Source organism: Dermacentor andersoni, chromosome 8 (assembly GCF_023375885.2).
Source record: "Dermacentor andersoni chromosome 8, qqDerAnde1_hic_scaffold, whole genome shotgun sequence".
Lineage (NCBI taxonomy): Eukaryota > Metazoa > Arthropoda > Arachnida > Ixodida > Ixodidae > Dermacentor > Dermacentor andersoni.
In genome coordinates this window covers 40,001,751-40,026,180 of record NC_092821.1, presented here as the reverse complement: position 1 = coordinate 40,026,180, position 24,430 = coordinate 40,001,751, and the positions used below count along the sequence as shown (strand labels likewise).

Sequence of the window (24,430 nt, the reverse complement as noted above, 5' to 3'; positions counted from 1 at the left end):
GAAGTAAGGCTTACAGACATGGTCAATACCTGTCTTCTGCAATCCTATATTACTTTGTAGATTCGTGAAGAAAGGGGGTTAACCAAGGGGCCCGATTTTTATTAGTCATATCATAAGAAGCCAACAAACACTGACACGAAGGACACATGGTGGAAATTACTTGTGCTTAATAAATAAAATAGAGAAACGATAGATTAATGGAAAGGAAAGTGAATGAAAAAGCAACTTGCCGCAGGCGGTGAACCGTCCCACAACCTTCGCCCTCCGTCACATTCCTTATTCATTCATGACCTTCACATTCTTACTCACAGTAAGCTGAAATATTTTACTCGACATTGAACAAAAGGATAATATAGCTGAAGGTTGGACTTCCGGAATACGTGCACGGCAATGTCAATTTGAACCTCTTGCTGAAGGAAATTTCTGGAGAAATTTAGGACATGTGAGAAAGAGCGGCCTATTAGTGTGGGCTGCGAAACCATGTATTTTTATTTATCCGCAGTTTTTGCAGCCTGCTTTCTTTCGAAGACGTTGTTTTTCGAAAGACCGTTCAATATGTTTACTTTGTGGGAATAAGTTCAAATACATTGGACAGGGACCAATTGACGCGCTTATTTAGTGTAATTACATTCACTGCTTTTTACGTGATCATAATTTGCACAAAAAATCTGAAAACAGATAATTTTGAGCATTTGGAAGCCGCAGTCGTTCTTTAATTCATAGTTTACTAAATTTGGCAATCGAGCAGGTCATACCATCGCCAAGGCCGCGCAGCGAGCGCTGGATCAGCACGTCAGTGCCAGAGAGCCGTTGGCACGAACCTGGTTCGCAGCTCTGCTCTGCTGACTACATCACCAGCAACTTTTTGAACCCCGTGCTCTTCCTGGAGGCCCTCGCGCATGTGCCCAAGGATGCCATCTTGTTGGAGATTGGACCACACTGCCTCCTGCAGGTGAGAAGATTGCTGGAGCGATCGGCTCAGCCTCTGCGTTCACCACGGTTCGCCAGGCTCAAAGCGCCTGTAACGCGCCATCGGTGAGAACATTATCAGCTAAAAGGTCCTGTGCTACCGTTCAGCATGAGCCTCTACATTCCATATCGGCCGCTTAAATTTTATATTACGATTTCTTTTTTGCCGTAGCCCAGAAATTGTATTGGTTACGAGGTATGGTATACGCGTCCTTGCGAAAACGTAATCATAACATCGTTCTACCTGCACTATTTCTTAAAAATATTGATTTCTCGTTTGAAAGGCAACCATTATTGTCACTAATCTTATTGCTCTTATTGAATAATAATATAGTAGTGCGCAACTTCCAGTCCATTACAATGAATAGAAAGATACAGGGGTCGGAGCTTCTGCGCACCTGTTACTGCCCCAAGTAGTAAAGTATGATTTGACAGCGCTTTTGGTCTCTTGTATCGGATACTGAATCAGCCTAGCTTCTACAGCGACGATTCTGCATTTGTGCGAACGTAGAATAGAAAAATGGAAAATTAAGTATATTTGAAAATTCATTCATCTGCGCGGTCTTTATTTTGGAGTGCCTAGACAATATGTTGACGTTTTGTTTTCTCCACCTTGAGTTAACGGGAATGATATGTAGGCAGGGTGCCGACTCTATCATCCGCGGCGCGTATTTCTGTTTACTTTAAGGCACGAGAAATGTAATAGCACCAGCACCCGCATTTGAGCCTTTGCGCGTGCTTAGAAGACTGGCAAGCACGTACATTTGCGGCACTATAGCTTGTAATACTCTATCGAACCTTCAGAACCGCGATCGTGCTCGCTGCTCGCCTTTATACGTCATAGCTGACAAGCGCCGCGAATTCACACGGTAAGGACAGCACCTACCTTATTGTAGCGCACACGATACATTTGGAGCCGTCATGGTACGGCTTTAGCGCTCGTTTAGATAATTTCAAACGAAAAGCTTTAATAACCGCGCCAAACCGAGTTTCGCCGTAGCCAAGCTAATCGACTTTCAGTTGACCGCAGCAGCGCCGTAGCCTTGGCGACGCATCACGTGAGTCGCTTCGCAGAGCTGCGCCGCCGCCGCCGGCTTGGCGCATGCGCTCTCCGCAGCTGGATCGTCGCATTACCCCGTGATTCGCCGCGCGCCTGGCTAAAAGGAGCGCCGCGCTCGCCTACTCAGTGCGAGCATGCCCATGGATCACAGCGAGGCGGGACGCTCTTCTCTGAGCGTTGCGCGGGAGCGGGAGGCTTTGAGCCGTCGTCGCCAAGCGGTGTCTGACCACCCCGCGGCGAGCTTCTTCACTGCAGAGGGTCCAGAATGCAACAGGTGGCGCACCGTCGAGATAAATGTAGCAACCGCGTTTGTGCCCTGTCCGTTTGTGCTTCGGCGATGCGCATGTTCGCCGTGTCTCTTTGCGTGTCTAGCACTTGAGCTTTCCCTGTGGCAGAACAGGCGTCGCACCATCGAATGATGCGTGTATAGCCAAGCCTAATCACAGTGAAGTCTAGCCGCCGACATAGGGACAGGCGTCACACCTGGCTTAGCGATGATTGTATACCTAAGTATAATAAATACAGTTAAATCAAGGGCTAACGAAGAGAAACAAAGACCTAACAAGGCGAAACCAACTCTTTGCTTTGTATATCGAGGTTTAGCTGAGCTAAGCCACAGCCAATTTTTTTAATTAGTTATCAAAACTGGGAAAAAAGACTTTAGAGGACGCCTTAGCTTCGCCCTTAAAAGTGGACAGCGGTAACATTCAAATATCCCTCAATGGTTATCACGCTTCCGAGCAAGTGCAGCTTTTACGCAACCGTATTGTTTACCGGGCAACCATGGCGGTGAAACCCATGCACGAAGGTGAGCTTTCTGGTAGAACCACGGCATCGGGCATGGGCCGATCTTTTGTTAATGTTTCGAGATTTTTACAATTTCACATAAAAAGCATGCGCTGTCGGTGCTTCAATTGCTTCATGACATTTGTTTGTGGGCTGCCATTGACAAATTCCCAGGAATAACCTTGTAAAGAACATAAGACATGATATGAGCAACTTTAGTAATGGAAGAACAACTTTGGTGCCGTATAGAATGTGCGTGGTTTGGGATGATTTTCTCGGCCGCAGACGCCTCCGCCGATACCTGTATTTGTCCGACACGGAACCCTTAACGCTATCGCTTTAAAAAGCTGCCGGCACTAAATTGGTTTATTCCTCCATATAGAAATTTTATGCTGTTCACAAATTTAATTGGAGCTAGAAAGCCAACGTGGATGCTTAAAGTGCACCGCCTTGCTATGCATGAATTCACTCTGCGAAAAGTCGCCTGCTACGCTCAAGTGTTGTAGGCGGTGTCATGGTCCAGGAGGGAGCGCGAAAGAGAGGAGAAAGGAGGACGAATGTGTCGTACTTTACGAAGCTGGAAGGTCTTTAGCGAGAGCACCGAAGGGAGCCTCAATCGAGCCTCACTCGTAGCCACTCGACATCGCCCCTTGCAGGAGCATTGATGCCCGTCACAAGCGTTGGTACCGCAGGCTGATCTCAGCCACTGACGCGGCGGATGAGCGTAGCCCTCTTCACCTCACGCCCCCTTCCCCCTCGGAAGCGCAGAAGAGACCGCCCACGCGGCGGCGGATGCCGTGGCCACCGGCAACTCCGTGCATGTGCAGACCACTTCCCCTACGCTTCTCCAGCATTTTCCGCCATGTGCTTTCACTCTACCCTCCACCTCTTTAGTGGTGTAAGTGGGACACATTCTAGCCCTCCTCGCACATTCCTCCTAGGATGCTCATCTTTCATTTCACGCCACGCTCCGCGTTCGATTTCATCTTTTGCTGTGCTCGTTCGCTCAGTTACGCCCCGGAGCGGCGCCGACGCTCAACGCAGGAACAAGCGCCTAAGAGCTGCCCTCTAAAATAAACTTTACCTTGGTACTTAAGTGTGCTGTCTAGAGACTGTAGGCTACATGATTTTGACATAACCCTAATAGGTTCCGTGTGTCAATAGTTATAGCATATAAAACGAACCGCCAGTCCTTGCATATACTTTTTTCTAATTTTGCCTTCAAAACATTGCCACGACATGTTCGCACCACACGGGCGTGCCCCCAGACTGCATGTACGAATCCTCTATTGGCTAGTAAATTCATTTGCCGTTAATCCTAGAGCAGCTTTTTCGACGTGAGACGTCATTAACATTGGTGAGAGCGGGCGCTCGCTAGATTAGCATGTAAGAAAGCATTTTATACTATTGGTCCCTTATATGTTTCCGACCGTACTATCTACGCGATCTACTTCAGCAAAAGGACTTGTTGTTGGGCTAGTCGGTGCTTACCTACCGGCGTAATGTAGCACGTAGGCACAATTACAAAGAGACAGAATACGCCACACGCGCCATTAGCATCTTGAACAAAGTGTTCTGTGTCTATTCTTAGTAATTGTGCCTTCGCGCTACATTAGGCCGGTAAGCGATTGTTGTGAAGTTGGGGGTCTGAGCTGCCAGGAGAGTTCCTTGGCTGGTGCGTGCCAGGTGCCGGGAGACAGAGAGGTCGAGAGCGTCGTCCGGGCGATGAGAAAAAGAAGCTTTACGCAGAAATTTACATGGTGATGGTTAGCAAGAACGGCTCCATGATTCTCGGACCACTCTACATGTCAAATCGTTTACATATCCGAGCACACTCTTCAACACTATACCTACACCTTTTAGGCATTTATTATCGCTCGTTTGCTCATCGAAGAAATTCAATGTTCTCGGCCAGTCGGAACTGTCGCACAGCCTGCAATATCCCACCCATGAGGTCGCACGACCCTGCCGGGCTCCACCTCTGGTGTTATACCTCTTCGATGCCTTTAAGACACATTTTTATGTGATACCGAGGTCGACGATGTTCCCGAGAAGTCGTCGATGTAGTTTGTTTGTAGCAATTAGTAGGCTCAACCCAACGCACCGCTTGTAGCGATTTTCGTCTTGACTGTCACCACCGCTTCCAAAAAATGCAGCTATTGTGGCGACCTTGGATGGAGGTTCTGTCTGCCGGTGAACAGTCGGCGCCGGGCCCCGTCGTAGTCCGTGAGGGTCAGGCGCTGCTGCTTCCCTGGAAGCCCACAAAGAACGACGTTGCCGTTTGCAGACGCACAAGGCCGATGACCCATTGCACTTTGGGATCCCAGAAGGCATTTCGCTTGTCAGCTCTGGGTCGTCGAACAGGCGAAGATACGACATATAATCGCTTGTCAATTAACTTCAGCTTACGCTGGCTTCGCCGCCAGCTCTATGGCGTCGAACAGACGATAAAGTGAGGTGGTCATGTTTAAACATTTTTGAGGAATGAACCATTTTGAGGAAAGCGTCATTTGCACAAGTGCCCTAACGGGGAAAGAAATTTATTTAATATACAGCGAAAACAATATAAGTCCTAAATGGGATCCTTGGCGAACCCGCGATCGCTCGTGCAGTGAGCTGAAATTATAAATGTACGCTTTACTACTTGCTGACCCAAACATAACGAGGCCGCTACACGACTTAATAATCATTTAGACCTATTCTAAGGAGCGTAAAAAACAATTTACTTTAAGAAAACTTGTCAAATTCTTTCTAAAATACATTCTTGTCACTTCTGTTTGAAAGTACGTGTCCATGTCGAAGCAATAATTATGAAGTGTTTCTATTGCATCGCCATAAAGAGGGCTACTCCTCAAGTCATGACTGTTTGTGTAGAGTAACTGCTTTGTTTCAAGAAAACTAATTAGGTGTTTTCGTTTAGTGTGCTCTATAAAGTTACAACATATGCGCATCACTTATGGTGGACGGTTACCATTTAGAAGCATTGAAATGCCACTTTTCGAAACTAGGAATGTTGCTTCACTGCGCCAGTATTCTGGAAGTCAATCTGTTCAAATGGACTTCCCGAAAATTATCCATAAATAAAAGGACACCCACTTTGCATACGGTTTCATCAGCTATATTGTTAATTCATCCGCTCAGCTTGTTCTCGCCGCGTCCTACTCAACAAGTAGATCTTAAATGCACTCATAGCTCATACTAAGCAGTTCCATTGCTGATGATGAATCGCAGTTTAAGTTTTGCTAAACTGTATTGCCTCCGTTTATTGTATCAAAGAACTGGAAGAAAGCGATTGAAGCTGTAAACTAAATATATTTCACATGTCAGGAACATTGCTTCATAATAAGTTGTTTAGTTTCATTTTTTGAGTACAGCCGTGCACAATTTGGAGAGTAAATGCTTGAAGTAGCTACATTCTTAAAAAAAAGTTTACGCCCTATGGGGCTTATCTTGTTCTACAACAATAATCGTCATCTGCCTTGCTTGCGTTTCCTTTCTTGAAAACTCAGCGCTCGCTACATTCCTGCTAGTAACAGCGCAAAATGTAGACAAGGGACGAGACAAGAAGACACCACAAGCGCTGACTTTCAACACCGTTTATTCCGAAAGAAACACGGCTTCTTATAAACATTGCCCTCACGTGTCGCAGTCACGTGATCGCACATCATGTGAAACAAGCACTTTTTTTTTTCTTTTATACACTCAAGATAGCGGTTGCACGTGCAAAAGCTCAAGTTCTTTTTTTGTCAGTAACAAGGACGGCGTGCTAACGCATTGGTCACGAAGTCTGGTAATCTCGGCCGCCTCAATTATCTCCCGGACCAGCTGGTCATTGTGTTTCTTCAGCACTTTACAGCGTCTAAATTCTGCGGCGCAATCTTTTGAGGAGCAATCCCTGATATGTATGCCTAGATTCCTGTTAGCCTGCTCGACGCTAAGTTTGTGTTCCTTCAGTCTCTCATTTGTGCATCTAGAAGTTTGCCCTACATACCTTTTTCCACATTTCAGAGGTATTGAATACACAACGGCTTCCTCTGAAATGTGGAAAAAGGTATGTAGGGCAAACTTCTAGATGCACAAATGAGAGACTGAAGGAACACAAACTTAGCGTCGAGCAGGCTAACAGGAATCTAGGCATACATATCAGGGATTGCCCCTCAAAAGATTGCGCCGCAGAATTTAGACGCTGTAAAGTGCTGAAGAAACACAATGACCAGCTGGTCCGGGAGATAATTGAGGCGGCCGAGATTACTAGACTTCGTGACCAATGCGTTAGCACGCCGTCCTTGTTACTGACAAAAAAAGAACTTGAGCTTTTGCACGTGCAACCGCTATCTTGAGTGTATAAAAGAAAAAAAAAAGTGCTTGTTTCACATGCGACACGTGAGGGCAATGTTTATAAGAAGCCGTGTTTCTTTCGGAATAAACGGTGTTGAAAGTCAGCGCTTGTGGTGTCTTCTTGTCTCGTCCCTTGTCTACATTTTGCGCTGTTACTAGCAGGATGGAAAACCAACAAGCCCAAGCTGCTATTCTAGCTATATTCCTGTCGAGAACGTTCCTCAGACTGATGACGGGCAAGCCGTTCGTGCTTTGCATGTACCAGGCTCCCAGCGTGAAAGAAACCAAATGCGCGTGAGATACACGATGGTTATAGTTGTGAGAAAAAATATGACCCAAAGAGTGTAAACTATATACAGCGAAGCTGTTTACCTCTAGCCCCTGTATGCATCCCCGCATGCGTTTCCGATAGGGTATACCCTGGCCGGCTTACACCCGTATGGGCGAAATGAATTTGTGCGCCGATGCCCGAGATCGTTAAGTGCCGGGCATGCGTTCCCAGGGGAGGGGGGAGGGGGGAACTCTTAACGGCTTACGTCCGTGTAGGCGACAGGATATGTGCGCCGATGCCGGAGATATTGCAGTCAATACCGGCCATGCATTACCATTGGGGTATCCTGGCCAGCGTACGTACGTATACACCAGAACACCGTGAATTAAAAGCACGTCGCCATATTGATGAGCGCCGGTCGCGCCATCTATCCCAAGCGCCGCAAAGTAACAGGCCTGGGCTGCCACGCTGGCAGATGCGACTCGGCGCAAAAGCGAAACTTCGCCTTTTTAGCTGGGCGGAAGGCGTGTCTTGCGTTTTTTCTAACCTGTTATTTTCGCTGTCTCGATTCAATCAAACTTCAAGACCTCATGCAAGTCCACAATGGCTACACTGAGTGCTGTGCAGACTGTAGAAGCGAATACATCGGGTAAGTACACTATTACGTTTGTAGAAACCGCGCGCTGTGTGCTAGAACACGTGTAAGCTATAATATCTCCGCATTTTTGGCACGTAAACTGTGAAGGAATATACAGCACTGTGTTGGTGACATAGGTTATTAAAGCACGCAGAACATTGTCCTCTGCACTTTCAGTTTGGTCGTGTTTGTCATGGTCGCTACTGGGTTGGCCGCGTTTGGCAACCAACTGACGAGGTCGTTTGACTGGGCTTACAGCCTGCCTGATTAGCAGACGCCTGCCCTTCACCACCTGCACATTGAAAACAATATATATGTTATAGTAAGAAGGACTGTAGTGCTTTCCCATGCCATCACTGTTGCGAAGATATAAAGTCCTCCCAAAATGAAATACAAAATACACCAGGCCAATTCTATCGTGCAACCACCTAAGAGTAGAACATTCAGAACACAAGGCTACCGCACTCGAACAAGCAGCATCTGGTGCTAAACCTGCACTCATCGGAAAATGAGGAACTACAGTAGTTATAATGTTCAACTACACGTGCAGTCAAAGCCCATATAACAGCGTGAGCATGACAGATGCAGGTGTTATACAGTTGTTGCACAAACCATGACAGGGCACATAAAATTACCATGCCTACTTAAAGCTGCATCCTCAGGGTACAAGACAACAACCGCACCTTCATTCCAAGGAATTAGCCCCACCAACTGCAGCTATCTGGTATCAGACCTGTTTCGCTTGTGCGAGGCCATATCGGATTGTTGGCGCTCCCTTAGAAAAAAAAAACAGCAAAAAAAATAACTGGTGAGAACGAGTAAAATTTTGTTACAAAATACAACAATAATCAACCACAATATTTTCCTCGCTATATGAAGGGAAAGATGTTGCGCTTTGCCCCGCATAACAGCCCGCACGCAGTTTAGAGCTCGGGAGGCTCAAATGAATTCGTTACGAATCACACCTGCAACACCAGCTCGTAAAGACAGGCGCGCTGCAAGAACACCTTCGGCGACGAGCAGTCGTCGTTTACGTTTATGCGGATGCGTGCTAGGTGGCAAACAGACTTCGGTTTACTTTCATTAGCAATAACGCTCACCAGCAGGGCAACATTCTATTGCCTACAACTTGTCGTTCACGCTTAATGGTCATGCCATGCACCAGCTGCGAGTATCGCTAAGCGCAGACTCAACTGTTCCGCTTAACCGTCGGGAGCTCTGCATGAATGAAAACACGAAGAGGCTTGCCATTTTGTTATAGCCAAGGCGAAGCACCGGCACGGGATTCTGCTCTGTAGGCTTGTTGTCCAGAAAGTGCTCGGAGCAAGCCTGCGTGTTACACATATTACGTTCCTAGGGCGCAAACTTGTACGTGGCACCAAAATATACACAGATCGAATACTCACTCGTGCATTTTCACTGGGTTGGTAGTTTTTCCTATTCACTGCAGCTATCCACCGGTGGCGCAGCTTGGCATTCTTCGTTGCGGATGGAAATCGGTGCAGGCTGAAAACACCGCACCGGCACGATTCCCTACGTGTGTTGTGCTCATCGCAAACAGCGCTAAGCAACCTGCTCCTTTTGCGCTGGTTGTTTTGGCATCCAAACACGATGCAATGATGCCCAGATGACTTGTACTTTGGATCCGCGTGAACGGGCACATTTCAGCACTTGGGAGTCCTAGAGCTGGCGCTTGCCATGTCTACCGGTCGCCAGCGAACACACTTTGGCAGCCCAGTAGAAAATGGCGCTGGTCGACCGGGCAACCGGGGTGCGAGAGCATGCGTTCGGTTAGTCTGGGTGCGAGGCTATCGTGTTCTGGTCTATAGGCGACAAGAATGTGCCCGCTGATCGCGAATGTAGTGCAGTACCGGGCCGACCCGCGGCGGAAGTGAAGCAGATTATAAACACTCTCCATACGTGGGCCGATCCTAAAGATAGTGCAATAGCAACCCGACCCACGGTCACAGTGAATCAGACGTTAAGCACTACCCACACGCGGGCCGGTGCTGAAGCTTGTGCAATGCCGGGCCGACCCGCGGCGGAAGTGAAGCAGATTATAAACACTCTCCATACGTGGGCCGATCCTAAAGATAGTGCAATAGCAACCCGACCCACGGTCACAGTGAATCAGACGTTAAGCACTACCCACACGTGGGCCGGTGCTGAAGCTTGTGCAATGCCGGGCCGACCCGCGGCGGAAGTGCAGCAGATTATAAACACTCTCCATACGTGGGCCGATCCTAAAGATAGTGCAATAGCAACCCGACCCACGGTCACAGTGAATCAGACGTTAAGCACTACCCACACGTCGGCCGGTGCTGAAGCTTGTGCAATGCCGGGCCGACCCGCGGCGGCGGTGAAGTTCGGCATTAACGGGCCCACAGACGCAGCTTCGCTGGCTATCCATCGTGATAGAGTGGAAAGGCACTGAGTTTTTTTTTAAGTATATAGAGTGTATAATCGCAATTTTTTTTGCATATCAAGAATTCCTGTTTTCGTCTTATTTTTATGGCTGTCACTACAATCACGCTTGCTTTCTTTTGCGCAATATTTTGTTTTTTTTTCCATGTGAGTACTGGCACCATTTTTTTTTGATAATTACATATATAATCGTACCTAATCCCAGCTGAAAAATGCACATTTTTTCCGCTGGGAGGCCTGCGCGAGATCATTCAAGCAGTATTCCATTAAATTTTTGTTATAGCTTCCATTTTCGTACTCAATAACCTTTTGTTTCACTGGAAAAAGACTATTTCTGAACCTGTCGGCTCAAAAGCATTTCGTGGTCTCTTATGTCCTCTACCGTGTTGAGTACGTATTGAGTTATTTGGTGAGACAATATTACGAGATCGAATAATGTCTTCCACGTATATGTAACAGTAGGAAATTCTCGGATAATTTTTCGAAGTCATTTGAAAATTTCATTTGCATCAGTGTCAATCAACTGTTTCCGCGTTTCAAGGCGTAAAAAATTGCCAGCTAATGTGTCGTAAATCGAAGACTGCAGTCATTATCAACCGCGTGCTTCCATTATCATGGTAGGACAGAAACACAATCAGCAAATCCAGAAACTCAAGCGGCTCCGACAATTTCTAGGCTGACGCCACCTGACGAACTGTGGCCCTTGATGAACGATAGCTTCCTGCTTAGCCATCAAGGATTGCGATGCGAGCAAAAATGCCGCTCCCCCAAGTAGGCTGATGGTATTATTGCGAGTTTTGCAAGTTAGGCCCCGTGAGTCCTGTGTGGAAGCATTGCGAAACTTGAGACTTTCAATGTATGTTCTTTGCCGCAATAATAAACAGGGGCATTTCCAGCGGCACGGGCATTCTTAATGCAGCAAATAGATAAGACAGTCATAGGCATATGTCGTTCAGGGTAAGATCAACATATCTTATTCCATGCGTAACAAAGTGTCAACAAATCGTCGCCTGTTTTATAATGTCCCGTTAATTTGTTTCAATTAAACGGAGCACAATGGGGGGTACTATAAGAACAGGAAGGAGTAGTTTAGGGTAAGTGTAAGATCTGAAAGTGAAATCGGAGTCCGCCATCTAGTATGTGTTCAATTCTGAGGCTTCAATCGTTAAATTCCTGCAGAACTAGTTGTCTGTGTCTCTAGTTATCTACGCCGACAAAATGTACAGTCAGTCTAACGATTCCCAAGCTTCAAGGAAAACTGCTGAAGCGCATAGCTTACGTCATTTTCTGTAAGGCTGCGGTGCACACAGAAAGGCATATACTTTCAAGATGGCAGCCTGAATTTTCAGTTAACTTTACTCTTCCGCTAATTCTCATCCAAACTGAATACGAATCGAACAGACTTTCCTATTCTATTCATAATCAATTTGCGAATTCGCTGTTCCGAATTGTCTAATATTTGTTTTGCTTCAAATATAAGTGATTAGAAACATTTTTTCCATTCATTGGGTGGAAAGATCGCGAGTATAGTAGCTGTTTCCTTCCATTCTTGTGCAGGAGCGACCTGTTTCTTTGGTAGGGGGTGCCATGTAGCTAACCAATGAGTTGTGCAATTCTGTCAACTAGTGGTGTCCACCACTGCTAATTTAGTGGTGAAATATCTGTACAGGTCAGATATGTAAATGTACAGGTGAAATATCTTCTGCGCCATAATTTACCGAGCATCCAGCATTCAATACCTAACTTGAAGGCAAGCAATAAATCACTTTGTTTTAACAGTTTAGTGAACCCTATTTGTTATTTAATTTACAGTGGAACCTTGTTTACATCTTTTTAAGATAGTGCGGTGCTGGGGTGCTGTATTGTTATACTCATCTCTTCCATGAATGCTACGCTCAGCGCTCTACGATCCGACATATTATTTTCGTGTTTCTTTACTATCATCGTCAACGAGCTTTAAAAGAACTACCCACCACGGTAGCGCGGTGGCTATGGCGCTTCGCTGCTGAGGGCGAGGTGGTGGAGTAGGTGGCAGCCGCATATCCATGAAAAAAACGCTCGTGTGCCATGCATTATGCGAAGGCTAAAGGATCCCGGCTGCTTTAAAATAATCTGACGACCCCCCCCCCCCACCCCCACCCCCCTACGGCACGCCACATAATGAGATTAGAACTTCGGCGCGTGAAAGCCCGAAATTTACTTATTCTGAATTTAGGAAACAAGCGAACGCAGTCGTTTAACATAATGAATCCCTCAATTGCCCAGGGCTCCAGCTGTGAATGTACTAAACAATAATGTTAACCCAATTTTTCCCACGCCAACTTACGCCCAATCTTTGTATTTACTTCGTTAAGAAAGATGGAAATATCTTGCATTCGAGTCGATCTGCGACCATCGTATTCCTTTATTATTCGTATTACATTTTATTAGCAAATGTACTGCTTCAACAGCCCTACTTTTGGCGTGCACTGTACGACCCTTCTGGCAATGCTCCCGGCAGGCTTTTCAGGGCATAGCATGAAGCATACGTCATCGTTATCAATTTACGTTGGTGAAGTCGACGATTATGAAACTTATGCCTAAATTCTGCAAGTTTTCAGGCCGCTGAAAAACAGATTATGGGTTGTATGTGGCGTGGCACTCTCGGTTTCACTTTCTGAACGACTATTTTGACTGAAGCAATTTCTTCTAATAGTTTACAGGATGCGAAATTGGTAAACTGAAAAGACAATAAAATGTGGGTACCACTGTTAAGATTCTGGATATTGTTACAGAAAGGGGAACCGTAGTATGTGGGCTCACAACGCAACTACTGCCTGCCGGAAGGGAAATCGTAAGGAAATATTTTATTTCGCTTACGTGCCCTTGAACTTATTGCAGGTGATCATGCGACGTGCTTTGGGCCCCGACACCAGCTCTCTGGGCCTCATGAAGCGGAACGCCGACAACGTACAGTATTTCCTGACTTCTCTGGGTAAACTTCACAATCTTGGGGTCGAGTTGGACTTGTCGACGCTCTACCCACCAGTGCCGTGGCCTGTGCCGCGTGGTACACCCAACATCGCACACTTGGTCAGCTGGGACCATTCCGAAACCTGGGATATCGTTCATTGGAATGATTTCTCGTCGCAGAAGCAGGTAATGTAGTCTCGGAGAAATTGAGACACAAAGTGCCAAATTTATTGAAAAAGAGGTCCTGTGCTTGTCGCTTTACCTAACTAACTAAAAGAATAGGACAGTTTTCTTTTGTTTTGGTGTACCTTTTGGGCAAACAGCTAATTTATTCATATTGAGGTATTTATGTGCACACCTTTTACAGACACGAGTCACTTGGCGTCGCAAAATTCTTACTGACTTCGACTACGGCGTTCACCTTGATCCGTAAAGGTGCTCCTTAAACTTAATCGGAACATAGCATGTCTATTATTGTAGTTCATTAGCGTAAGCGAGCATTGCTATTGATGACCATTACGAGTTTTTTGGATGGTCCTGATCGCAACACGTTTCGAAGGCTCAATAGCGAGAAACAATCTAAATAAATTGCTGAAGAATCCTTAGAATGATATCCGCGAGAAATCATGCAACGACGTTACAAATCGGTCAATACTACTTTATAAATCTGGCTCACAAACAAACAAAAATCATAATGATAAGAAGTATCACTAGTGCTGTCACGTTTACGCTTGTTGGGACCCTATATTACGGGTTTATGCGCTTACACGTTGTATGTTTATGTAAATTCAAGTTGCTTCCCTCAGTTTAGCCTTCTGAAAACCTCCTATGCAAATTCTTCCATGCTATACGCTTTCACTACGTGGTCCTGGTACAAAGGGTAATTTGGGAACGTTGAAAATTGTTCGTTTTGCCCAAAGCAATTTTATTGATACATTGTGCTATGGTCAAAACTATCTCACGAAGAATCGTTCGCCAATTTACAATGTGGTGAGAAACATACGTATAATACATAACCGTCATGAGACGTTTTTGATGTCAAAATGTGTCCCTTGAAGGCATTGCTCGCGGGTCTAGTTAATTTTTACCATTGGCTGTTGTTTACTGTATATGGCTTCCTGAACTCTGCCTTTACTTCTTCACAGGGCACAAATGAGTAAACATGTTCTGAGCACTGAAAAACAGCGAAATTAAGGAGATTCATTTAAATTTATAAATGTGTTCGAGCTAATGATTTTGTTGCGTAAGTGTTCTTTCTCACTGTGGGTGTGTTTTCATTTCTCAGCAGCGTTTCCTGACTTACATTATTTCGCATCTGTTTTTAACGCTATAAGCAATCATGCTCAAAGACCACATTCTATCAGAACTTATATAGCGAAAAGTCTTGTGTCTGAATGGGCGAAATCGTATTGTGATGCTACTAAAATGGCAGCGAGAAAACCGCGTTCAATATGTCTACACCTACACGGTTTGCATCTGACTACATCCGACTACATGCTAAAGCAATAGCTAGATTCGTTTGAACTAACAGGATATACTACTACTGCTACTACTCCTCCTCCTACTCCTCCTCCTCTTCCTACTACTACTACTGCTACTGCTACTACTACATATAATAATATTTTTTTTATATCCAGAAGACGATGGGAGAGAAAGCGAAAGCTCAACGACTGATTTTGGCGCGAAATAATGGAATACCTGATTATGTTACAGTAGCTAATCTTCCATGGTAGCGCGCTTTCGATAGACTGCATGGTGCCTGACCGCAACCCATCTTGCGGTTTATTTAGCCTTCCGAAAAATAAACCATCAACGCACATCGCGCGACGCATCCTTCTCCCTTCCGGCAATGTCACTGTACCACAAGTATTACAGTACATTTTCTATCCTTAGGAACGGTCTGCTTTGCGCTATCGTGCCACTATTTCACGCACTGCTTGAGTAGGTACTTCTGCCCTACGACGCCAAATGGATATTGAGCCGCGTCGTCATTCTTCGTAACAGCTGCGCCGCACGAGGGTCTTTTTCTTTGAAGTCGAGCCAGTTGTCCTCGCATTACTTGCTGCCCTTATTTAACCGCACTCAGCCAGCTTTCTGAACACCTTGTCAAAAGAATCGTCGCACTGTTGTGCTTGCTGTAAATGGAACCTTTTTGGCCATTAGCGCACACTCGTCATGACTCAAAGCAATGCGCTGTCAACAACAGCAGTTGATTCGAGCTCTACGTGCCATTAGGCCATTATGTGAAAAGGTATTACTGGACCGTCGGCTGCACACATTATCAACAAAGCAAGCTATGAAGGCTTTCTTCGAGTTTTAATAACGTAGAGCTAGATTCAAGGCTGTGAACGAACCCTCTAAACTCAAACGTGTTGAAACTTGAAATTGCACCCTTCTGCCTAGACTAATAATGACTCGTGATACCTATAATTTTCTTCTTTCTTTCCCTCTGAGAAGAGGAACACGCAATATCCTATTACCTCAGGCCTACGTCTCTGCATTTCTCAACAATATCGTCTCTGTTTCGAGTTCTACAAGGCTTTCAGATAAAGCGCCGTGGAAGAAAGAACATCAGCTACTCTGTCGATGTTGTGATATTTATACTAAATAGTAAATTCATACCGCGGCAGTTAACTTGGTTCTTTGGAACCTCCAACCAAGAAATTGCTTGTGGGCTGTTTGAATCACAGTATGAGTGCTATCCAAAAACTTGCTGAGCTCTTACGTACCCAAAACGACTTCAGGAAACGTTTGCTCTGTTATTAAGTAATTCTGTTTCGTACTTGTGATCGCGTTGTTTGCCGATGCCCCAGAAAGCAGGAAAATTCCACGTGCTAGATATTATGGTGACACGTTGAATTGCCCTGTCATCAAATAGTGTCGGTTATGCATGAAGCTCAATGATTGTGGTGCAGTTGCAGGCGTTTGAAGATATTGAGGAAGTTGACATTGAAGCCCACAGCGATAAGTACCTGGTGGGTCACCAGCTAGATGGATCTATCATCTTTCCTCGTACTGGCTACTTGGTATTTGCTTGGAAGCTTCTGGCCAGGCACTGTGCAAAGCCTATGAACGAGACGCCTGTAATCATCGAGGACGTGAGATTTCAGGGTTTAACGATCCTGCCTTCAAGAGGTGAGCAAAAATATCCTTGTACGAATAATTTCTTGGGAAGTTCCCGTTGGCGATACAAGTTTGGGTTACCAGATTGCACCAATTATGAATCTTTTTGGTGGACGGTGTGTTTATTGCATTGCGTGGTGCTGCACGTCTCGGTAATCATCCGTCAGTGTCGAATTACATACAATCAAGAGAAGTATTGCGTATAACTGCTTGTTGCTCGCAACTGGTTCAGACTTAAAGCGCCGAAAACGCTACAACGCGATAGCGCGTTTTAGCAAGACCAGAACAGCAAACGCGCCTTTTCCTGTCCTGGTTATCGCTTTGTTTCCCGTCCTATCACGCTGCATTAGCAACGAAAGGTAACGTAACTACAGTGAACGCGTTCTATAGAGTAGGCCTCGCTAAGTCATCGTCTCTTATTACGGCACGCCACTTATTTAGTCGGAAAGGTGGCAAGGAAGAACTATATCTTTCTTTCACTATATATCTTCGTTCTTCCTTTCACGTATTCATAGACTACCAATTGACCCCTTCAAGGTCATGCTTAAATAGCCTCGCATTGTAGCTTGTCCATACGAAGGAGCATTGCCAGTTTGTTACGTCAGGCTTACATGTGAAGAACGTCTTCAGTTTTAAGTGTCGCTAGTTTCGTCAACACAGAATGTCCGGTGGCATCAGGGGATGGCACAGACGCGTGAACTACTGCGGCATCGGTTCACTCAGAGCACATAGTCCAATGAATTAGTTGTGTGCATTGAAGTAACCTGCGCCATCCTTCTTCATATCTCATTACTGATACTATATTTCGGTACGAGCCGTAAAACTAGCAACACTGACACCAACAAGCTGGATACATAACACGATATCGTCTTCTGTCGAATGGACTGTACCAGATCTGCCCGGTAATTAGGCTGATGTAAGACAACGCGGTCTTTCCCAAAGGCTAGGATCTTTTATTGGTTTGGAGAAAGGGCACAGCTTTCTATTGACGCATCCGTGGAGTAACTGATTCACCCTTTGTATGAAGCGCTTGTACGATGGCATCAATAATTTTAATGCGAAAGCATTAAATGGCTCATGAGGCTGGAAATCCGACGTTGTCGGCGAGACCACACGATGGCACAAAAGGAATACGAGCCCTCGACCTTTGGATGGATTCGAACCAAAGACCTCTGGTGGGAGTCGAGCCTACGACCTTTAGTATTAATTAAGGCGAAGTTACATAAGATATAGTTCATTAAGATGGAATTAATTAAGACACTCGAACCCACGACCTTATATGGGAATCGCACCTCCGACCTTTAGTGCTAATGTTAAGGCACAGTTAATTAAGATATAGTTAACTAGGAGAGTCCAGCCCACGACCGTCGGTGCTAATCTAAAGGAAGTTAGTTAACGCAAGTTAATAAAGAAATAGATAATTAGGGCACACAACACCACGACCTTTGGTGGGAGTCGAACCCACGACCTTGCTTGTGGCATAATATTGCTGCATTATGTTCCTCCTGTCGAAATATTCCATTGGCACTCCCAACGACCCAGAACTTACTTGATGTTGACGTTGACGGTGTCCCTTACACCGCGTTAATAGATACTGGAGCCCAGGTGCCCATAATGAGTTCTAACCTCCGTCGTCGACTGAGGAAGGTTCTCACGCCTCCTATTACTCGAGCTGTACGCGTGGCCAATGGTAGCACTGTTGACGTCACTAGAATGTGTACTTCCTGTATCAGTATCGCCGACCACCACGTTCCTGTTCTTTTTACAGTGCTCACCAATTGTCCCCATGACCTAATTCTCGGACTCGACTTTGTTAAGGCGCATTTAGCTTTGATCGCCTTTTCTGTCGGTACCCCTTGCTTCGAACGTCCTCTACTCGCGCATATTCATGCCGAACTGCTGAACAACTTCAGTACGGCCACCTTCGCCCGCCCGCCGCCTAAAGCCTCGACTTTCGTCAATTTTCGATCATCTTTTCCTGTGCCAGATATTGATTACGTTGCCACACCTATTCCTGATATCCTTTTGGTGCGCAATATCACTGTGCCCCACTGCGTCGTCACCGTCGCGGATAACCGGACATTCCTCCCCGTCGTCAATTTTGGCCTGACAAATAAAGTTCTTCTCCAATATCGGTTGGAACGCTGCGTGCTATAGGAGATGACCACGTCATGACGTTATCAGTAGACGTTTGCTCAGATTCTTCACCAGGTACACAGGATGCTATTTTCCCTGACGCAACATTTCGTCCCATGGTTGCTGCGGACCTATTGCCTCAACAAGCAGCCGCTCTGTGTCGTCTTTTGGTTTCCTAGCACGACTTATTCAACCTGAACAATGACCAATAGGGCCAGACTTCAATTGTTAAGTATCGCATAAGCACTGGTGATGCCAGTTCTATTCATCGCCGGCCATATCATGTTTCTGCTTCAGAGCGTAAGGCTATTCAAGATGAAGCGAACAAGGTGCTTGCCAAAGGTGTTGTTCAACCTTCGTTGAGCCCTTGGGCGTCGCCCTTGGTACCTCTTAAAGATAAAGATGGCACATGGCGTTTCTGCGCAGATTATCGTCATCTAAACCGCATTCCCAAGAAAGTGTCTACCCCTTGACTCGCATGGACGACTGCCTCGATTGTCTCCACTGTGACAAATATTTTTATCAGTAGAGCTTTGGTCGGGTCATTGCCCAATTTCTGTGGATGAAAATCACCAAGAGAAGACCGCGTTCGTCACCCCTGATGGTCTATATCAATTCAAATTTATTCCATTCGGTCTATGCAACGCCCCAGCAACGTTCCAACGTATGATGGACTCTTTTCTTCAAAGATTCAAATGGTCAACATGCCTCTGCTACTTAGACGACTTTCTCGCATTTTCACCTACATTTGCGACACACCTTGAGCGCTTATCAGCTGTTCTTCAAGTCTTCCGTGAGGCTGGGCTGCAACTAAATTCATGAAAGTGTCACTTCAGTCGTCGGCAGATTACAGTGCTGGGCCACCTTGTCGAGGTTGCTGGTATTCAACTAGATCTGGAGAAAATTCGTGCTGTCACGTCTTTTCCATACCTCAGTCTGTCAAAGACGTCCGAAGTTTTCTAGGACTGCACAATCACATCAACCCACAAGGAGACAAGTGGTTTCTAAACTGTAACATCCTCCCCAAAAATTATGCTGATGCCAGAACCTGCTGATGCCCCCAAGTGGAATGATATACACCGGCATCCGGTTAGTTTAGCTGCGTCATATTTACTCTATATCAGCAGTAACAAGTCATACACACGATTGTTTACAGCATGTTCGAAATGTGCAGAGATCGACACGTTATTGTAGCCAACTAAATATGTGCAGGTCCTCTTTACTAGCATGCTAGGTCATCCTGTGGCAGTGGTTGATAATGATTTCATTTCAAAAGGCTATGATTTGAATGTTTTCGCTAAAATCGTTTTATAGACGATGCGTATATTTCGCTTGTCGCAGTAGTGTTTGAATTTGGCCTATTCTTTGGACGTTATAGTTAGTCTGTTAGGACTGTACCGATTGATGTTGATCTTCCGTTTATCTCACAGAGCTTTCTAAAACCTCATTTGCATGACTTAAGGAACATATACAAGGATAGAGGTTCGACCATATGGCTAAAGAAAAAGAAGCACTGCACTTCGTTTCCTTTTCGTATTTTTTTCGTTGAAACCTGACCTGCTTGCAGATATGAGTAGTGCTCAATTTAAATGAATGTTTTCGGTGAAGTACACCGCGTGTTCGTCAGAAGACAGGTTTGTCTTGTATAAAGTCAAAACCGACGATGGACCAAAGTAACTTCTCTAGGAGCCACATGGGTTGCGCTTAGTCGTGAATATTGCTTCCTATGCTTGTGCAAAGACAGTGCGTATGGTGTCATTCGATCGAAACATGCAAGAAATGCGCAAGTTCGAAAACAAGACACTAATTTGCTTTTTTTTTTTACATCGCATGGCATGCTCTGATTGCAGCACCCGCACACCACAGAACTCTAAACTCGGTCGCGAGCCGTGGGTTTTGGAGATCTGCATTAGCTGAAAAACAGGTGGTAGGGATGCACGCATCTTTGCTTAGGATTCAAATACGGGCCTCAGCACTCAGTTATGTATCACCGTTCAATATGAAGGAAACTAAATCAGCGTTCATGATATAAAACAGACCTACTAAAAAAAAAAAATACCCAGTGACATCATATGACACATACGAAAAACGGGTTTTTGTATGGGATCCTATATGTTTCATATCGGATTATTCTATATGGAAGTTATGGGGCATATGGATTTTTCAGTAGGAAGGGTTCAACCAAAATTGACCTAATCAGCACGCGTCCGAACGCCATGCGAATGAGTGGGTGGCGAGCGCTCACGGAAGCTGGTATCGTATTTATTTTGTGGCAGTGTAGTTCAAAGCTGGCATTCTAACTTGATCGTTTCTTTAGCAAAAATTAAATATTTCACCTTGGGGTATTAAGTGTCAAAGCCCCGATATGATATTGAGGGATGTCTTAGTAGGGAGGGGGCGACACCGAAATAACTTATAGCACCTCTTATTCTTTAGCTTACAGCAATGCACGGCATTAAGGCCTTTTTGCATTTTACCCACAACGAAATGCGTCCGCCGTGGTGGCAGTTTGATCCCGTTGCATCGGGTTTAGCAGCGTAACGCCAAAGCCACTACTCCACCATGACTAGTGCTTCTTGAGCAGTGTTGCACTTTTAGCAGAGAGTATTGCGTACGCTGCCGCCATTATTCCATGATATTAATCGAGATTTCTACTCTTGAGTTGACCCCACTATGAATTACTATTTGCTTTTTCTTTAATAAGAGCAATTAGATAATAGAGCGTGGTTGTATGGGGATGAGTTCCTTTCGCCGTTCTTCCTCAGGCACTACTTGAAGGGATAGGTACGGCTAACCTTGTCATCGCAACCATTTGGTGCAGCACCCATTTATTAAATAGCTATCTTGTCGGACAGCGTTCGCAGCCGCTGGCACGACGACGACAGCATGACGACAGTCAGATCATGTAGCTGGAATGACGACGATTTAGTGACAAAGTTGGTGGCGTGACAATTTTATGAGGACTGTATGACGACGATGGCCTGACGATAATGTCATGACGAGTGTCAGATGACAAAGCTGGAATGAGAGCGATGCAACGACCACGCCAGCATCACAACCACGAGCCGATACGTTGTGGCCCCAGCTATTAGACAACTTGGTTCAGTGAGTCGGGGCAGAAGGCATGACGACAACGGCATGAGAAAGGTAATGTTACTAAGCTGGAGTGAGGACAGTGGAAAGACCACGACAACATTAAGCCAGTAGCACATAACTCGTGGTCCAAGCAGGTAAACAACAAAACAGACTGATGGACTTGTTGTCGGCTTAGCAGACACAGACAGACAGACAGAGAGACAGACGGACGGACAGACAAACAGACAGACAGACAGAGAGACAGACGGACGGACAGACAAACAGACAGACAGACAGACAGACAGACATAAAGATAGATAGATAGATAGATAGATAGATAGATAGATAGATAGATAGATAGATAGATAGATAGATAGATAGATAGATAGATAGATAGATAGATAGATAGATAGATAGATAGATAGATAGATAGATAGATAGATAGATAGATAGATAGATAGATAGATAGATAGATAGATAGATAGATAGATAGATAGATACGTTGAAACCTTCATCTCCCCTTTGGTGCGTGCGACAGCCTCAAGTGAACCTTGCTAATTCTGGCATTACAAAGAATGCCAATCATACGTCGTTGGCTCTGAAGCAGCTGACGCTGCTATTACTGCACCAGACGGGCATGACCGCATATACAGATGTATACCGACGCCTCGTCGTCGCGTGCCAGCCCAACTGTCGCTTTCGTTGTTTCAGCTAAGCACATTACAGTTAAATTGAAAGTGTCGTACACGACTGTATCTACGGCGGCAACACTTTCAACCCTGCATGCCGCTATCAACTACGTCGCCGAGGAGCTGGTACAGATATGGGTCATAGTATATGACTCTAGGGCAGCTCATCTCAGCAATGAGTCGGCCTTACAGCACAGAACATTTGTGCAGCATTTATGCCCCATTAGGGAAATAGACGACCACGCTCTGAAAACAGGGTACGACACATACTTTCAGTGGATTCCTGCTCAGTGTGGAATTGTCGGCAACGAGTTTGCCGACAGTGCTGCCCCGTCTGCTCAGGAAGACACTCACACGCGTGCATTAATTTCGCGAGATGGGATGCTACCAGGTAACTTCGTTTTCTTGCACGCAGAAAGTCACACGTTTTCTGGAGTTCAAGTGCCTTCAGTTGCTGTTTGCATAAGCTGGACACCTTGCTGTGGCGACAACAGCCATCTGGGCTTTCCTGCGGCGAAAGCTACCTTGTTATGCCGCTTCCTGCTGGCAGTGGCGTTCACGAACGCTTACTCTTATCGTACGGAAATGGCCGAGGACCCGATATGCGACTCCTGTAGGCGCGAGAAAACCATCTAGAAACTATTGTGTATCTGTCCTCTTAGCAGTGTACAACAGCTCTCCCTCCGGACAACTTTAAACTGACTGGCCTCGACACCGTTCTATGAGTCAAAGATATTCGGAGCATGGCCACATCCGTCACTGGTATTAAAATCGATTTGTGCGTCAGTACATTGCTTGAAGTGCACCAGTTGGAGAAGCCGCTTATAGCGTCGCTGCGCATCCTCCCACGTGCACTCACTTCTCCCTTTCTTCAATGAGCCTGAAAGGCGGGCTACACTCTTAAGGAAAATTACACCCTTTACGTCATATCTTGCCACAGAACGATAATCGTCATCAGTCGTGTCCGCATTTCCTCTTTTTAACGCTGCGTGCACGGTACTTCCAAGTCTCAAACGACATGCGCGTTATTAGCATGAAGGAACATTCTCGACAGGAAAGTAGTGAGCGCAGCGTTTTCTAGAAAGGAAACTCAAGCAAGACAGATGACGATCATTGTTGTGTACATTTGCATGTACATTTGTTGTGTACATTAGCAGTGTACATTTGTTGTACACTGCTAAGTGCCGTTGGTTTCACTTTAATGTTGAAAGTTCGGCGCACGCTAAACGACGACAACAAGAAAATGATGCAAACACTCTTAAAAAACTTGCATCCTTTGGGGCTTACCTTGTCTCACAACAATAATCGTGTTCTGCCCTGCTTGCGTTTTCTTTCTTTGAAACTCGGCGCTCGCTACTTTCCTGTCGAGAATGCTGTGTCAAGCTGATAGCACGCAAGCAGTTCGTCCCTTGGAAGTACCGAGCTCGCAGCGTTAAATAAAGAAAATGCAGGCAAGACAGCTGAGGATTATCGTATTCGGAGAAAATACAGCCCAAAGAGTGTGAACTTTTTAGGAGTGAACACATGCGCATACTGGAAACTGTACTTTATTCCCAAAACATCACATATACACCCTCCAGAACCATCTGATAATCACTGAGCATGGGCATCACAGCATGCGTTCGACAAGGTAAAAACCCCCAGAAATGGAGCACAATCGAGACAATATCTTGTATTGTGCAGCAAGTTAATTTCGCTATCATTCAAATCGATATCCTGATGGGCAACACAAGCTCCTCGCTGTCTAGACTTGTGCCAAGCTTCTACAACGCCTCTCATTGTCTGATTAAGATATATATATATATATATATATATATATATATATATATATATATATATATATATATATTCAATATAACGGTTTGGTCAAATAAAGGCTTGCACGGACTCAGTGAACATTGCGCACAGTGAGTTGCGAAATGCGTATCGGGCCATCCCTTCAAGCGGGCCTGGCGTTCTCTTAACCTTAC

General features: G+C 45.5%; 2 protein-coding genes across 2 annotated transcripts in view; both read left to right on the top strand.

The window, feature by feature from the left end:
* LOC126519862 (fatty acid synthase-like) overlaps nucleotides 1-24,430 on the top strand; it is a 191,846-nt gene that overhangs the window by 164,149 nt on the left and 3,267 nt on the right. Inside the window, exons 12-14 of the mRNA XM_072284056.1 lie at nucleotides 749-952; nucleotides 13,366-13,557; nucleotides 16,353-16,572. Of these exons, the coding sequence (XP_072140157.1) occupies nucleotides 749-952; nucleotides 13,366-13,557; nucleotides 16,353-16,572 (616 nt within the window). The remainder of the gene's footprint in view (nucleotides 1-748; nucleotides 953-13,365; nucleotides 13,558-16,352; nucleotides 16,573-24,430) is intronic.
* LOC126519861 (fatty acid synthase-like) overlaps nucleotides 16,512-24,430 on the top strand; it is a 97,584-nt gene continuing 89,665 nt past the window's right edge. The window contains exon 1 of the mRNA XM_072284055.1: nucleotides 16,512-16,572. The gene's annotated coding sequence lies outside the window, so the exon portion shown is untranslated. The remainder of the gene's footprint in view (nucleotides 16,573-24,430) is intronic.